Consider the following 16,932-nt stretch of genomic DNA (forward strand, 5'->3'; position numbering starts at 1 on the left):
CCTGCCCAGCCCTGCTCCATCCCTACCTGACCGGGTCCCCCCAGCCAGCTCCACCGTGTGGGCTAATAAACATCCTTTGTCTGCCTCCCGTCTCCCCGTGTCGTGCGTTTGGGTCTCTAGCCCTGGTCGTGACAGTACGGTCGGGCCAAGATAACATGGACCCAGCCGACACAGAGGGGCTCCGCCGCGCACTCCGGGATCAAGGAGTGTTGCTTGGTCAACATGACCAGGCCCTCTGGGAAATTGCGGAACACCTCCGGACCATCTCGGCGGCGTCAGCAGCCTGCAGGTTCCTCCGGCTCCCATGTCCCCTCCTGCTCCACCGGCCCTCCCTTCTCCCTCCGCCAGGGCTCCCAGCACCTCTCTCGTCGGCGATTTTGGCACCTGCCGCGCCTTGTGGTTTTTCAGCAGCAGCCATTGTCGTATGCCTCCGATGGCGGCCGCATCGCATTCCTCATCTCCTGCCTGAGAGGGTCGGCTCTCGGCTGGGGTTCCGCGATTTGGAGTCATGAGTCTCTCCTACGATCTGTTCACCTGCGAAATGAGGCGAGTCTTCGACCACCCAGTTTGTGCCAGAAGACTCCTCTCCCTTCGCCAGGGTCCCCGTAGCGTCGCCTCCCTCGTCGTCGAGTTCCGGACACTAGCCACAGAAAGTGGCTGGAATGACGAAGCCCTACAGGACGTGTTTCAGCGCGCCCTGAACGACGAGTTGCGGGACAAGTTGGCGCGGCGGGACGAGCCCACGCACCTGGACCAACGGGTGGAGACCGCCTGGAGCCTGGAACCGGCTACGGGAGCGGCGGCGTGAGAGGGAGGGGGCGAGACTTCAGCCCGTGCCTCCCACCTGGGCGGCCACGCCCCGGTCTCCAGCACCCAGTACTCTTGGGCGCCTCCGAAGTCCCCCGACTCTCCGATGCCGAGCCCATGCAACCTGATCGCTCCCGGATCTCCATCGAGGAGCACCTCCATGCTAGTCGACCTGGGACTAGCATGCCAGCTAAGGCTGGCATGCTAGTCCAGCTAAGGCAGGCTGGCCGTCCCTCTCCCCACACCGCTCGAGGTCAAGGGGCTGACCGGGTCACATCTGACCCGGATTACCCACCAGACGGCCCCCGAGAGCTGTTGCTCTCCGGCAACCACCGTGAGTCCTAGAGGTTCTTCCTCATAGATTCCCCACTGAACCCCCTGGTTCTGGGGTACCCCTGGCTCCAGACCCAGAACCCTCAGATGGACTGGCGCTCGGGTAGCGTGAGCGCCTGGAGCACACACTGCCATGCCCACTGCCTCTGCTCGGCCTCAATCCCGCTGCCAGACGCGCCGCCGGGGGACACCAAGAGCCCTTACCTGCCCTCGGTTCCTTCACAATATCTGGACCTGGCCCCTGTCTTCAGCAAGCAGGGCGCGCTATCCCTACCACCTCATCGCCCCTACGACTGCGCAATCAACCTCCTGCCAGGCGCCCCCCTCCCCTGCAGTCGCCTGTATAATGTCTCCCGGTCCGAACAGGAGGCCATGGAAACCTACATCCGCGACTCTCTTGCTGCCGGGATCATTCACCCCTCGTCGTCTCCGCTGGGCGCAGGGTTCTTCTTTGTCGCCAAGAAGGACAGGACCCTCCGTCCCTGCATCGACTTCAGGGGACACAACGACATCACAGTCAAGAACAAGTACCCCTTGCCCCTGATGGACACCCACTTCTCCAAACTTGATCTCCGCAACGCCTACCACCTGGTCTGCATCCGCGATGGGGACGAATGGAAGACCGCATTTAACACCCCACTCGGACACTTCCAGTATCTGGTTATGCCTTTTGGTCTGTCAAATGCCCCAGCGGTCTTCCAGGCCCTAATTGACAATGTCCTCCGGACATGCTCAACTCGTTTGTCTTTGTGTACCTCGACGACATCTTGATTTTCTCCAAATCCCTCTCCAACCACGTAAAACACGTACGCCTGGTGCTGCAGCGGCTCCTGGAGAACCGTCTCTTCGTTAAGGCCGAGAAGTGTGTCTTCCATGTTCGGTCCGTTTCCTTCCTAGGATTCATCATTGGCCGAGGGAGGCTGGAGATGGACCCCAAGAAGGTGGCCGCCGTGATGGAGTGGCCAACCCCAGCCAATAGGAAGCAGCTCCAACGCTTCCTCGGGTTTGCAACCTTCTACCGGCGCTTCATCCGAAACTTCAGCCGTATCGCCGCTCCCCTCTCAGCCCTTACCTCCACCACAGTGGGCTTTAAGTGGACCCCCGCGGTCGAGCCCGCATTCCTCGACCTCAGAAGCCGCATTTCGTCGGCCCCAGTCTTGGCCCAGCCCGACGCCAACCTCCAGTTTGTGGTAGAGGTGGACGCTTCGGACACGGGGGTAGGAGCGGTACTGTCTCAGCATTCTCCAACCGACGGTAAGCTCCACCCCGGTGCCTTTCTTTCCCGCAGGCTCACCCCACCCGAGTGCAATTATGACATAGGCAACCAGGAACTCCTGGCCGTCAAACTAGCCCTGGAGGAGTGGCGCCACTGGCTTGAGGGAGCAATCCACCCCTTCGTCGTCTGGACTGATCATAAGAACCTGGCTTATATCTGGACGGTGAAGCGGCTCAACTTCCGGCAGGCCAGGTGGGCGTTGTTCTTTGGCTGGTTTAACTTCTCTCTATCCTACCGCCCAGGCATCAAGAGTACCAAACCTGACACACTGTCCCGTGTGTTTGCGCCAGAGGAGAAGACAAGGGGACCCAGAACCCATCCTTCCAACGCCGTGCCTTGCCGCCACGCTCACCTGGGAGATCGAGTCCCTTGTCACCCAAGCACGAACACCAACCCGACCCAGGTACCGGACCCCTAACCGCCTGTTCGTCCCTGACTCTGCACGCTCCCAGGTTCTGCAGTGGGCCCATGCCTCCCGCCTCAGCTGCCATCCTGGGATCACCCGCACACTGGCTGTCGTCCACCAGCGCTTCTGGTGGCCTACCCTGCTCCCTGACACCCGGTCCTATCATCTCTGCCAGTCCCACCTGCGCCCAGTCCAAGACCTCCACCCGACCCAGCTCCGGCCTCCTCCGCCCGGTACCCATCCCGACTCGTCCTTGGTCCCACATCGCCCTGAACTTTGTCACCGGTCTCCCACCATTACGGGGCAACACTACCATCCTCACGGTGGTGGACCGCTTTTCTAAGGCGGCCAACTTCCTCGCCCTGCCCAAACTACCATCGGCAAGGGAGACCGCGGACCTGCTGGTGGCCGAGGTGTTCCACCGCCATTGCATCCCGGCAGACGTGGTGTCGGACAGAGGACCCTAGTTCACCTCCCAGGTCTGGCGCGCCTTCTGCTCGGCCCTGAGGGCACAGGTCAGTCTCTCCTTCAGTCCTCTTCCACCCCCAGACCAACGTCCAGACGGAGCAGGCAAACCAGGAGGTGGAGGCCATGCTCCGTTGCCTGACCACCACCAGCCCCACCTCCTGGAGCGACCAGCTGCCAACACCCTGGTCAACACCTCCTCTGGCCTGTCGCCCTTCCAATGCTCTCTGGGCTACCAACCCCCGCTGTTCCCTGCCCAGGAGGTTGAGCTCGCCGTACCCTCCGTCAAGGCCCATATCCGTTGCTGCCGGAGGATGTGGAAGAGGGCCCGCTCTGCCCTACTCCAGGCCTCCGCCAGGTCCCAGCGGCAGGCGAACCGGCACCGTGTGCCCGCACCCACATACGTCCCCAGACAGATAATATGGTTCTCCACAAAGTACTTGCCCCTCAAGGTGGACTCCTGAAAACTCGCTGCCCGGTATGTTGGTCCCTTCCTCATTGTGTCAATCATCAACCCCTGTGCCGTACGCCTCCGTCTCCCTCCCTCCCTCCGTGTCCACCCCACCTTTGATGTGTCCCTGCTTAAGCCGGTGGTTTCCAGCCCACTCTCCCTCCCCGCCAAGGCCCCACCACCCCCCCCCCCACCATCGACGGTCACCCGGCCTACACAGTGCGGCCCCTGCTGGATGTGCAGCGCCGGGGGAGGGGCCTCCAGTACCTCGTGGACTGGGAGGGGTACTGTCCGGAGGAACGCTCCTGGGTCCCCCGGAGACAGATCCTGGATGCCTCCCTCATCCGGGATTTCAATCGGACTCGCCCTTCCGGTTCCAAATGTCCTGCAAGGGGCGTCCATAGAGGGGGGTACTGTTAGGCCCACGGCCTCCCAGCACCACGAGAGGCCGCTCTTGCCCCATCTGCAGCTCCCCCCTCCCCCCACAATTGCACACACCTGGGATCAATTACCTGCATCACGCCACACAATATTTAGTCTCCAGCTTCCCAGTCTATCATTGCCAGACCGTCAACTAGCTTACCCGAGTTGTACAGCTACTGGCTCCATTCCTAGTTCCAAGTTCCTAGCCCCTAGTGCTTGTTTCAAGCCTCTAGTTTATGTCTCTTTGTTTTGTCTTCCCCACCTGCTTGTCTCCTCTCGTCGACCCAGTCTGTCCGTCCATCTCCAGCCAGCCTGGTTTACCCTCTTGTCTCCACTCGTCGACCAAGGCTGTCCATTCTTCTCCATCCATCCGGGTTCCCCATCTCTACACCCGGATCCTGGACCCCTCCTCCCGGTCATCATCATCCCTACCCAGCCCTGCTCTGTCCCTACCTGACCGGGTCCCCCCGGCCAGCTCCACCGTGTGGGCTAATAAACATCCTTTGTCTGCCTCCTGTCTCCCCGTGTCGTGCGTTTGGGTCTCTCCTAGCCCTGGTCGTGACACTGATACTGAGGAAGAAAGACAGCATACTGAATCAAGAATTGACCGAGCTGAGAATCCAATACCTGACGATGAGTGAGAAACAACTTTCTTTAGTCGCACAGGCTAACGTTGAAATTATTTCTGCATCTTGTACACCCATTCACTAACGCTTACATTAGCTAACCAGAGTACTAGGTGGATGAGTAACTAGCTAAGCTAGCTAGAGACCGTGGATCATGGAATCCTGTTTGCCGCGACGATAACATTGTCAAGTTAGCTAACGTTACCGGCGTTACTGGCAGTAGCTACAGGGTAAAGAGATGGGATTTTTCTTTTACTAAGCAAGCTTAGCATTGTACAGCACCTCCAGGCAATAGCTGAAAACAGTAGCATGCAGACTTTATGCAGCTCTGCTCTCCTCTCCACTTAGCCCTAGCTTGAGTCTGACAACCTTTTTGTTTTACTTATGTTTAAAGTGACAAACACACCCCCGCTCCAAGTGGCCACACAACAGCCTATTACAACATTTCGGGCGGCAACACAAAATACAAAAACATACTCTTTATATCTTGTGTGTTTTAGATCTGTCAAAAAGCTGCATAATGATACGGACCAAACTATTGAAGGCATATCAGTGAAGCTATGATTTTCCTTCAAATAGATATATCAACCACTTTTGAGTAAGAGTGTGTTAAGTTGATTATATTTAGATAAATATCAGACCACACCAAAATCACAATGCTTCTCTGAAATCAGCTTGGTGTTGAAAGCGTTAAGCACCGCGGAGCACCATTGTGCATTCTTTGAAAGCATCGGAGTCCAGCATTATATTTTTCAGGCCTAATTGATGAATATTTTATAGCTGCTCTGTGCCAGTATTAAACCACTATCATCCAGGATAAAATGTGCTTGTTGCGCTGTGCCAAAAGTAAGATTCCCTGGCCCAGCATCCGTGCTATCGATTAGCCTAGCTAACTGGTTGATAGCAACCACATCTGCGGCGGAGTAAAATAGCCTGGATCTCTATGATCTTGGCAACCAACCAATGTCTGTGATGAGACGAAAACTTCTCTGGGATTGGAATCCAGAGTTTTAAAAGTGAACATGGAGAGTTTCTTTGTTTAACATAAACAGTGAACCATTTTAGGACTAGCAGCCGCCATTGTAGTTAACATCGGATCCGCCTAACAGAGTGGAACGGATTCACGGCCAGCCAACACCCTTGTACGTGTTTGTTGTTTAACTCGGTTTAATTCCTTTTTTCTACCTCAACCTTTTACCTGATTATTGAATTATTTTATTATAAACAAACATTAATTGTTTGATTAAGAAGTATTTGGGTATTTATCTGATATTCCGTGTGAGAATTTCTGACCAGAATTGGGACGCTAAAGGCTACGGACCCCTATCGCCGCCTGTTATCTATCATTTTTTATTACAAAATTGGTGCCGTCAAACTAAACTATAAATATTAATTATAGGTCTTCATCACGTTACACCATAAATTAACTTGTTGAAAAGGATGATAATAGGTCCACTTTAAGTACTTAAGAAATTAGGTAGTTCTATCTACTCTCTCTCTCTCTCTCTCTCTCTCTCTCTCTCTTTCTCCTCCCTCCCTTGCTCTACCTACATCCATTTGTCTCCCCAGGAGTCCTGCAAGTTCCATCTGCAGCATTGGTATGACTCGAATTTACACCTCAGCCAGCGGATTGCATTTTTTAACTCAGACGCAAGCACACACACTCACACACACATAGAACAACGCTCCCAACCGCACTACTCTTAACTTTGGAAATCTTAAAGTGGACCTATTATGGCCCTTTTCACCAAGTTAATATAGGCCTCTGTGATCCCTATAAAATGTTTTTAAAGTTTTTTGCTGAAAATACCACTTAGATTATGCATTTGAGCCAATCTAACATGTGCCCAGTCCACCCTGTCTGAAAATGGGCTGTTTCCATCTGCAGTTTTGTCATGGACAGTTGGTATTAATTCCTCTTTGTTTTGAAAAAAAAATTGGGTGGTCTCTGCAGCCAACAGAGCACTTCCCACGCTTAGCTCTTAGCTTCGATGCTGGCGGGTCCGGTCGCGCTACAGCCGTAGGTGGAGTTACTCAGATGCTGGGGCAGTTCTAATTAGAATAATAACCCTGGTGAGGTGTGGCAGGGCAGCAAAGCTGAACATGTTAGTAGGCCCATCAGAGATGCAAATGTATGTGCACAAGCGCTGCGAAAGTGAGTTTTTTATAATAGGTCCCCTTTAACCACACAGCAGGCAGTCCAATATTTAGAACACACAGACTGCCCGCTGTCTCCCTCCACAGATACACACACACACACACACACACACACACACACACACACACACACACACACACACACACACACATTGGCCTACCAACTCGACACACTTAAGACATGCAGCAGCTCATTTAAGCGAAAGAGTAATCCCTGGAAGGCGGGTGGTGGGAGCCATCTCATCGGCAGTCAGTCAGTCTCATGTCTCTCAAGTCCACGCTTTTTGATAAAAAGAGAAAGAAATCACCCTGATCTGGAAAAAAAAGACCCTCAGACCGAAATACATGTGGAATAAGCGATTAGGGAGGTGAGCTGGGTTTCTGTATTTTCTTTTGCATGCATTTAAGATCCCACGTGCGTGGAGAAAAGCGAATGGCCACCTCAAAAACCGCTGGGTTCTTTTGTTAGGAGATGAATATATACTGGTCCTGACGGAAAACTGCATAGCCGTGCAGTATTTCTGAGCCTTGATGAAAAGCAAGTCCCTAAATGCACATGAAGAAAATACATTGGGCGTATATATTTTTAATATAGATATTTATTTCTTTGAGGTTGTGCATTTTTAAGACACATTGTTTGTAAAGCTGTATATATTCCCTTGTTGTTTTTTTTGGTTCCCCGATAAGTAAATACCAAATAAATACATACAGAAACACAACCTAAATTGAAATGTCATATCCTCAACAATTTCATACAAGTGACTTATAAATCATCTGATCTGGTCACCCTGTTTTTGGCACAGGGGTAGAAGCTAAATTCCCATTTTTAGCGATATGTGCAGCCAAGCTGGTATAATTCTGAAAGCCAAATGTGATTGTGACACAGTCCTTGCAAAACTCATAATTCAACATTGAAAACAATCCACTTGTGCATTGTAGTCCATTGTACTCTATTGCCGCAATACCAACCAGAGATGAGACAAGCACATTGTATTTACGTGAAGGCAGCACTGCTATTTCCCAGGCAGAGCAAAAAAAAAAAACATCTATTCTGAGCAGAAAATATTACTCATCATCTTGACCGCGTGTACTGATGACTGCTTGTAGCGCCTCTTAAATTATAAAGATTGAAGACAACGCACATTCCAATGGACTTAGGCAAAGCGACTACACACCATCATGTGCATACCTCCGGTGTGGTTACAGTAGCACCAAGACACATGAACTTAACTGCTGAGGTAAAAGGAAGGAATAAAGTAAACAACAGTGAGAGAGAAAGTAAAGAGAGCATAGTGAGGAAGAGAAAAAGGGGGGCAGGAGAAGGAATGAATCAGGGAAAAAGCACAGACTTTTTTTTAGCAAAACAATTCCAAAGTTTCTCCAGGTTAAGGCAACATCTGGACCACGGTCCTCCACTCCACGCCCCTTTCCAGTGCGCGACTAAACATCTCACACGGGTGTGTGCGTATACAAACACTCCTCCTGAACTTTTGCCCTCTGACGTATGAGTTGAGAGGCACTTTTGGGTACCGGCGACTCTGGCTTATTGAAAGAATTCCAGACATCTCCCCCTCTGTTATAGGACCAGTAGTAGGGTTGAGAACCAAACTTGCATTCACAAAGTCGGTCTTACAGTAGGTAGACGTGCTTTATCTAGAAATTGAGTCTCTTGTTCCAACACTCTTGACTTTGAATTCATTCTTCATTGCTAATCTCTCCCCTAGAAACTGATATCACTCACAAGGTCACCCCCCCCCCAACCCCCACCCCCGACCTACCAAACCCAATCACAGAAATCACATCTACCTACGATCTAAGCCAAACAGAGAGACATTGATACAACAGCCATGTAAAAAACCTCAAGGCCAACTCTAAATAGTCAGCGTTCCTCTTTCCTTTCAGCTGTTTGAGGACTACAGGATGATGGAGTGCGATTTACAGCCTACGAAATTACTGGTTCATTAAGTTCAGTTGCAATCTACCAGTCAGGTGCTTCAAGGTGTAGACATGGTAAGATGCTGTCAACCAGAGACCTTCATGGACTATACACCAACAGAAAAACAGTGGTTCCCAAGGGTTCCTCTTGAGAAGTCTGTGTGCTTTCATGAAAAACTACATTGTTTAGTGGATGGCTCCTCATGTTCCTCATAAAGTTCTTCGTAATATTTAAAGCATCTTTATTTAAACTTATCAAGTTATCGAGCTATTGAGTAGTGGGTGATTAGCATTCAAAAAGGCAATTAAGCAAAAGCACAATGCAAATATCTAAAATAATGTCCTTTTCGGAACCTTTGTCTTTGTGGAGCCAAAAATAGTCTTCTACGGCAACCAGTGTAACTTAGTATTTGTTTCTTTTTCTTGTTAATTTTGTATTATGTTGACTGTCACCCCTATTCTTTTACTCAACGTGCTCTACGTGAGGATGTATCCTACCTTGAGGTGAGTAATATTTCCATCCATTTTCTTTATTTACATCTGTAACTGTGTCTGTATCTGTGGGTCCGTAAAATGGATCCACACAAAGGGCCCTATCAGTTACACAAACAGTCACAAACTCTTGTTCTTCTTTATTAAATGCAGGAGCATTCTTAACAAGGGCGAAATCTGTGAGCTCTCGATCCAAGCATGTGTCTACCAACTGCTTTAGTAGAACTCCTCAGCGGAACAAAAGCATAGGGTGGTTCTTCCCCTAAAGAGCGGCTTCCAGGTGTGGTGTGAGCATGTATATGCAGAGCCCTTGCCCCCCCCCCCCACACCCCTCGCCTTGGGGCAATCTATAATTGACCATGTGTTCTTCTCAGTTCACTCCATTGAACTGGGGTTATCCATTCAGTGGTTGACAAGGATCAAAAATGCTCCACTGGTTCTGCTGACCAGTAACTTTCTAAATTCAGTGGCCCCTGCCATTGAAGCCGCTGGCCCTGAGATCAGCTGTTATTGTCATGTTATTTTAACATCAAATACTTTTTTTCCTCACTGAATATGTATTCAATGATGGTATGGAAAACAAACTTGCTAACCTCAACCATATTAATAAAAAGCTAGTAACTACTTAATGTACAGATTGCAGCCCTGTTGTGAGTATTTTATTTTTATTTTTTTGACTACATAATAAAGTGGAACATAAGTCTTATCTTAATTTTTTGTAAGTCTTACTTTTTCATGGACTTTTTTTCTATTTAATACAACGCACAAGATCTATGGAGTCTAGGGATTTCAGCCTCATTTCAGTTGGCCACTGATATTCCGAGTTTGCAGATGGGCAAGGGATTGGTTACCAATCGGTGTCCAATTACAGCCTAGGTGATTAAAATCAGATGACTTGGGTGACGTAACCGAGGTCTGGGCATCCAGATGTAGGTCAACAGAAGAGGTTGGTAGCGTTTCTTAGAGTAGTGACCGTAGATCACGTCATGCAGCTGTCATTGATTTGTTATAAAGAATGTACTATTGACACACATTTGAATCGTCAGCATAGTATGATTTTCATACAATTATATAATATAATATTAAATATTAAATATATAGTATATATAGTATTGGTTTTATAAAACAATACTATATATAATCCCATCTTAATAATTTTATAATAACAAGGGTTATAATAATACATATGTGCCTGGACAATATTTGTAAATGATAATCCCCCATCAAAAAAAAATGATCGACCATTTAATCCATAATGGCCAATTCATAATTCATCTTAAACATCTGTCAACGATCATCAAACTAGGAAAGAGGTTAGATTTAGGGCTCCAATTTAGATTGGTTATCAGAGCAGAAAATTATATCCCTTTCCCATTGCACCAAAAACCCAGTAACACCCGCAAACATGCAGCATTTGTCATCAGTGGGAAAGGTAAAACCTGGGTTCCAGTCCCGGGTCAAAGGACCCTGCAATAGACAGGGGTTTTAATAGCTCCACCTCTCATGATGATCTCTGATGTAAACAGGACACCCGGGTCGACCCGCTAATTTTGGTCACTTTACCAGCGTGATGCGACATGCGTTGGAGTTCCGGACGTTGCTGCGTAAATAGACAAGAATATCTGTGTATGATTCCATCATTTCATATCCGATTTAGAATCCAAAATCAAAATCAAAAGTTTATGACTTTTTTCCCTGCAAATGTTGTGAGTGTGGAGATCGCTCCGTGGGAAAGCATAGCATAGCTCCGAGCCACTCCAGCACTGCCCCAAGCCGGTCTCTGAACCGGAGGATCATCTCCGCTCCCGCTGCCGAAGGACCGGTGTGCACACCAGGTGCGCATCGGCAGCATGGATACTCCATGCTAGTAGCGGCATGGATACTCCATGCTGCTACTACTGTTAGTGTTGGGTCGTTCACGAACGATCCGATTTTTTTGAAAAGCTCAAAATACTTTTTTTTCTAAGTCTTACAGTTTTATGTTGTTGTTTGTTTAAGTTGCTGTCTCCTCTAATGTTTTGTTCCGAATCACGCTGGAACCATGACACGGCCCTTTCCAAACGTGTTTGAGACGTCGAATGTGACACGGCAGAAAAAAACAGCAATTCTCCTTGCAATGGGAAAGGCGTCAATCGCCTAAAATCAGCGGGTTTACCCATGTTTAAAAAACCCTGGTGTGATGTAAAACCAGCAAATTTTGGGCGATTGACGGGCGACTGACGGGCGATTGGCAGGAAAACCCACTAATTTTGGTGTAAAAATGGTATTAGTGTCATTGAATCCACATCTGCTGCAGTAGTTAAGTAGTAGTCTATGTTTCACAGAGAATGTTTTTCACAGGAGTGCTGTCTATCAGGGGAAGAACTTATGACAACGGCTCACTTTACTGGGAGTACTTTTTCAGATCAGTACTTTTTTAGTGCAGTGGTTTGTATCATGGGGGTCTTTCTAGACGTTCCGGGGGCGTCCTAGGCAAAATGATTAATAGTTTAACCTCATCATATAATTTGCAAGAAGTGATCACAATCAGACAATGTAGAAAAAAAATGTTCTGATCACAGTTTCGCTGTTATCTCCTGAACTAAAGTTGAGACAGGTGTGGAAGTTTTTACTAAATCATATTTAACACTGACAGACATTAATATGAAAAAAATTGAGAATCACCGTTTTAGTATATCTTGCAAGTCTATAAATTCTACTGATACTTGAGTATAAATGTAATCTGCTGTAATTTACTTATTCTTTTATGACACCCAATGGACCCAGAGCACTCTGACTCTTAAAAATGTGTTCTACAAACATCTTCCCCCTTACCCATAAGGCTATTACTTGTACTCAAAGTCCTGTTAACAATGACGTGGCTCCTTAGCATCACTTGGGTTATTAAGTTATTTAGTAATTGAATTGCTATCTTAGCTATGAACAACTGTTCTTGTTTCCGTTGGCAGCTTTAAGTTGTTGTATTGACAATACACTAACGACGCATGAGTTGTGGATGTTGACTAGCTTTTAAGTTGTTATTTTGACATAATGCCCTAACATCAGTACATATCATATTGCACTAACATGCACATTTTATTCTGATTCCTTACAGCATCTTGTACTTGTATCTGTTGAATTTAGAAACAGGTGCTCATGCACTTCAAGGTTCGAGGTTACTCCTGATCATAATGGAAACATTCAAATGGCATTTAAATTTACATTTAAATTTATTCATTTAGCAGATGCTTTTGTCCAAAGCCACTGAGATGAGAGGCTAGAAAAATCAAAGCATACATCGACCATTTTCTGGCAATTACATTTTTTTAAAGATGATTCACCCGTGCTTGTTCTATGGTATAGTCCACTTTAAAGCTGCTGTTATCGAGTGTAAGTATCATTGTGTGGGCGTTTGAGATGTTTAATAGAGGGGTGCGATACACGGTAGATGGATCACTCTTCAATAAATTAGGTGCTGGATAGAGATGGACCACTATTAGGGAGCTTGTTTATCATCACACAAAAGTAAACCACAACGCTCGTCTTTGTCGTTTTCTGTTTTGCCTTGACATGTCATCTGCAAAAATACGTTACGTAAAATGACGTAATGTGATGACTTAATGTCAACTAATCTGATTAACCAATCGGAACAGAGAGAGGAAAACAACTAAACATGAGGGTACACAAAGGGGATTCTATAAAATATTCTGATGGTTTTATACTACTATTATATATATTATATGTAAATACGTAAATAGTTAACTATCAATTTGTACATCATTTGTAATTTGTTCGCTTTTAATGCATGATCTGTGAAAAAATCGTATTTTCTATTTCGAACTTCGAACGATTTACTCCAGTTTACTCTGATTCGTTTGGAGGTAAGCGAACTAACTTTTTTCTTTTATTGGCACTTCGTTTAGTTATTTATTAACAACTAAAAATAAAATGAATATAGAATTAAAAAAATAGAATATATGAATGTTTTATTAATTTTACTCGTAACTCAGTATAATATTTAACAAAACCACGCTACTTATACTGTACGTGAAACCAGTTTTCAATACTTTCTTCACCTCCACCTTGTTATCCCCTATCACAATTCCCGCTACGGCGACCGTACCGCCGGCGTTACCCCCCCTCGACTAGGACGCGCTTCCATGACCATCGGAGCGCGTCGGTGTGGACAACCCACGGCAAATGTAACACGGATTATGGGGTAAAACCCCAACACACAGAAAGAAATCGAATAATGGTTGACTTACGAGGCGCAGGAAGGAGTTAAAGAGAGCAGCGCCTGCTCCTTGACGGACTGCCGTGGTAAAGGCGGCATCTCGGGGCGGGGATGGGAGCAGAACCCCGGTCCCGCAGCAAACTCCGGTTCTAGTCTTACTCCTGTATAGTCTCTCCGTTACCTGTGATTCTGATCTCCCTCCCTCCCTCCACCTCCCTCTGGTTCTCTCGCTCTCTGCCTCCCTCCACCTCCCTCTCCGTCTGTCTCTGCCTCCCTCCCCCTCGCTCTCTCCTCCCCCTCCTCACCTCTCTCCGTCCGTCTCGTTTTCTCTCTCCTCCCGCCCTCTCTCTCCCTCCTCCCCCCACCTTCCTCCCCGTCTGTCTCTGCCTCCCTCCTTCTCGATCTCTCTCCTCCTCCTCCCCTCACCCTCTCTGTCTGTCTGCACCCCCACCGTCTCGCTCTGCCTCCCTCTCTCTCTCTCTCTCACTAAACTCAATTCGATGTAAAGGGCTGTATTGGCATGGGAAACATACTGGATGTTAACAATGCCAAAGCAAGTGGTAAAACAAAAAAGTGAACACTATAACCTAAAGGCCAATCCCAATAGTGAACACGCTACAGGATTTAGCAAGGATGGTTATCACAGAGGACCACATCTTGGGATTCCAGCACACACTGTTGGAGCTGAAACTTAATTATCAATATTATTGATAATATCAAATCAGCCTCAGTCTCAGACTAATCGGGGACCGATCACAAGTGTTTCTGGCCATGTCAAATCAAACGCATGTAACAACCTGTAAGACAAGAGCTTTCCTCATTATTTTCTTAAAGTATTAAAATTGTGCCTGGGACTTGAAAATCCTTGCGGATTTCGAGTCCTTTGTTTGTATACTATTCATAAGGCGGCCATTAGCACCACATACAGAGAAACTTCTGTACAGAAGTCTCTTGTTAACCATGGTGGAAAAAAACTGGATTCATCCCTGTGGGCATATTCTACCAAAATAGCACTTTTAGCTGTAGTGACTAACTTAAAGTGTGAATTTAGCTTTGCTGACTCGTCCACTTAGCGTTCAATTGTGTGACCCAGCAGCTCCCCACAAGGTTAGTCTGTCACATCTATATATTCCGTGGTACACATTAAGTTTGTCACATTTAATCGCAGCGTAAAAAAACCCTTAGATAAGACTATATCATACTAACCTCGCGCCATTTATGAGCTGCTTCTTTTGTGACAGTAAAAGGATAGGTTTGCTTTTTTTCCAACCCTGGCCTTATTAAAATGTTGTTTCCCAAAATGTAGAACCGTTCATAGTACGACCTGGATGAAAGCTTTGCTGCTGAGAAACCACTCTGCTGCAGCTTCCCACTTTGCTTAAATGCAGTGGGATAGGGGGAACATTATTTCTTAAAAAAGAAAAAGCTTGTTAAAACGGGCGTAGTCCCACATGTCTTTTCTTTTAACATGTTTTGATTTGATTAAGGACATCTTTTTGCAATTGCCACACAACATCCAAACATTGGCTACAGTGGGTTGCCCTCACTCAACATCCTGTTTCTATTCTCTTACATTCGTGCAGATGTAATGATGTAAGACTGTCTGACATTATTGAGATTCCTGTAACTACTGTATGTGTTTGTGATTGAGCTTCTCATTCAGTGTACAGGATATGGATTTGAATGTCACTGGATCAGTTGGGGTGGAACGGGGACTTGAACCACGCTACCAATGGGGGGAAACAAAGAAACTGTTCCGATGCTGTGATGATTTAGCCCCGATAGATTAAATCCTCCACTATATTTAAATAAAAATACAGAACTATGAACATTTCTGGATAGTGGTCTGGTCACGTCCCATTACAGTCTATGTTGAGGAAAAAAGTGTTAATGGGTTGCATTTTGCAAACTAGGCAACCATTTACAGCAAACTAGATAGTGATGACTGAGCATCTATGGACAATTATTCAAAGGACTATTATCTATTATTATTAGACTCTATATCTATGGACTACTCAAATATTGATAATCCCAGATGACATTGTTCCTCACATGAATAACAATCACTTAAAAAAAGCCCCCAAAATATATCTTGAGTGTTATGTCATTATACCAGTGATGGTATATTTAATTACAATTAAACACAGGCGCCTTACACCGGCACTCACAAGGTATGTGTGTCCCAGTAGAAAGTACCCCTTTCTTTCAAGAATAGCGCATTTTTGCATTAGAGAAGGTGTTTTTCTTTGCTGTACCAGCTCTGTGTAATCCAAGGTCTGTGCCTCTCTTGTGGTGATGTGAAGGTGGTTTAAAGACGCAGGCTTTGTGAGGGGGGGGGCACAAAAGCCTACTGTGTCCTTCTGAACAGCGAGGTAAACCGAGCCTACGCCAGTCAACCCGACAGGGGTGAACATGGCATTGTGTTAATCCTCCCCACAAAGCCTGCGTACACACACATACACACACACACACAATAATTCCTGCATGCCCACAGAAGAGGATAGCATCGGAGGCAGTGCAGTGTGTGTGTGTGTGTGTGTGTGTGTATGTGTGTGTGTGTATGTATGTTTGTGTGTGTGTGTCTGTGTGTGTGTGTGTGTGTGTGTGTGTGTGTGTGTGTGTGTGTGGGTGTGCGTGGGTGTGCGTGGGTGTGTGTGTGTGTGTGTGTGTGTGTGGAGATATAGCGTGCGCACAGAGGCAGCGGTGTACAGCAAAGCTTGGTTTGGGCAGGTGGTGGACAGTAGATTAGAAAGAAGAGCATAAGGTATTACTGTAGTTTTTCTTTTTTTGTTTCCAGTAACACAGGCTTTACTGACCTGTCCTCTGCCCTTACTAGCATGCGGCCACGGCGACCCACCGCCAGCCCTTACAAGGTCCCCAATTTGACCGGCTGAAAAGAATGTTGCCTAAAAGTGACGACTGTGGCAAATTTTTGTGTCAAAGCAGTCCAGGAATTGAATGAGGAAGCATTTAGAGAATGTATTTTCGCGAGAGCCAAATACACTCTCTCCTGAGATTCCTAGCCGATTGGGATCGTACTGAGAGAGATTTGAGTCTTTCACTCACACACACATATCGATGACAGCTACGACTCTCCAATGCGACTACCCCAGACTCCATCCGATCTGAAATTGTTGGCAAATCGGCCGTGAAAATGACGTAAAGTGGCCCTAAGTTGAACAGGAAAGAGTTCTTTGTTGTTGTTCAGTTGTTCAGCATGCAGGAACCGTGGAGAGTATGCAAACCAGGAGAGGGTGACTTGAAATGTTCAACGGTAAGGTTTATAAACCATTTTGGATTGCAACGAAACTACCGCAACAGCAATGAAGTAAACACGAAGTTGAAGCA

General features: G+C 47.1%; 1 protein-coding gene across 1 annotated transcript in view; it reads right to left on the reverse strand.

The window, feature by feature from the left end:
* gal3st2 (galactose-3-O-sulfotransferase 2) overlaps positions 1-13,683 on the reverse strand; it is a gene marked incomplete at both ends in the record, with an annotated part of 88,106 nt that extends 74,423 nt beyond the window's left edge. The window contains one exon of the mRNA XM_080006769.1: positions 13,616-13,683. Coding sequence (XP_079862895.1) covers positions 13,616-13,683 — 68 coding nt within the window. The remainder of the gene's footprint in view (positions 1-13,615) is intronic.
* Between the last annotated feature and the right edge of the window lie 3,249 nt (positions 13,684-16,932).

This window comes from Zeus faber (genome assembly GCF_960531495.2).
Source record: "Zeus faber genome assembly, chromosome: 9".
Lineage (NCBI taxonomy): Eukaryota > Metazoa > Chordata > Actinopteri > Zeiformes > Zeidae > Zeus > Zeus faber.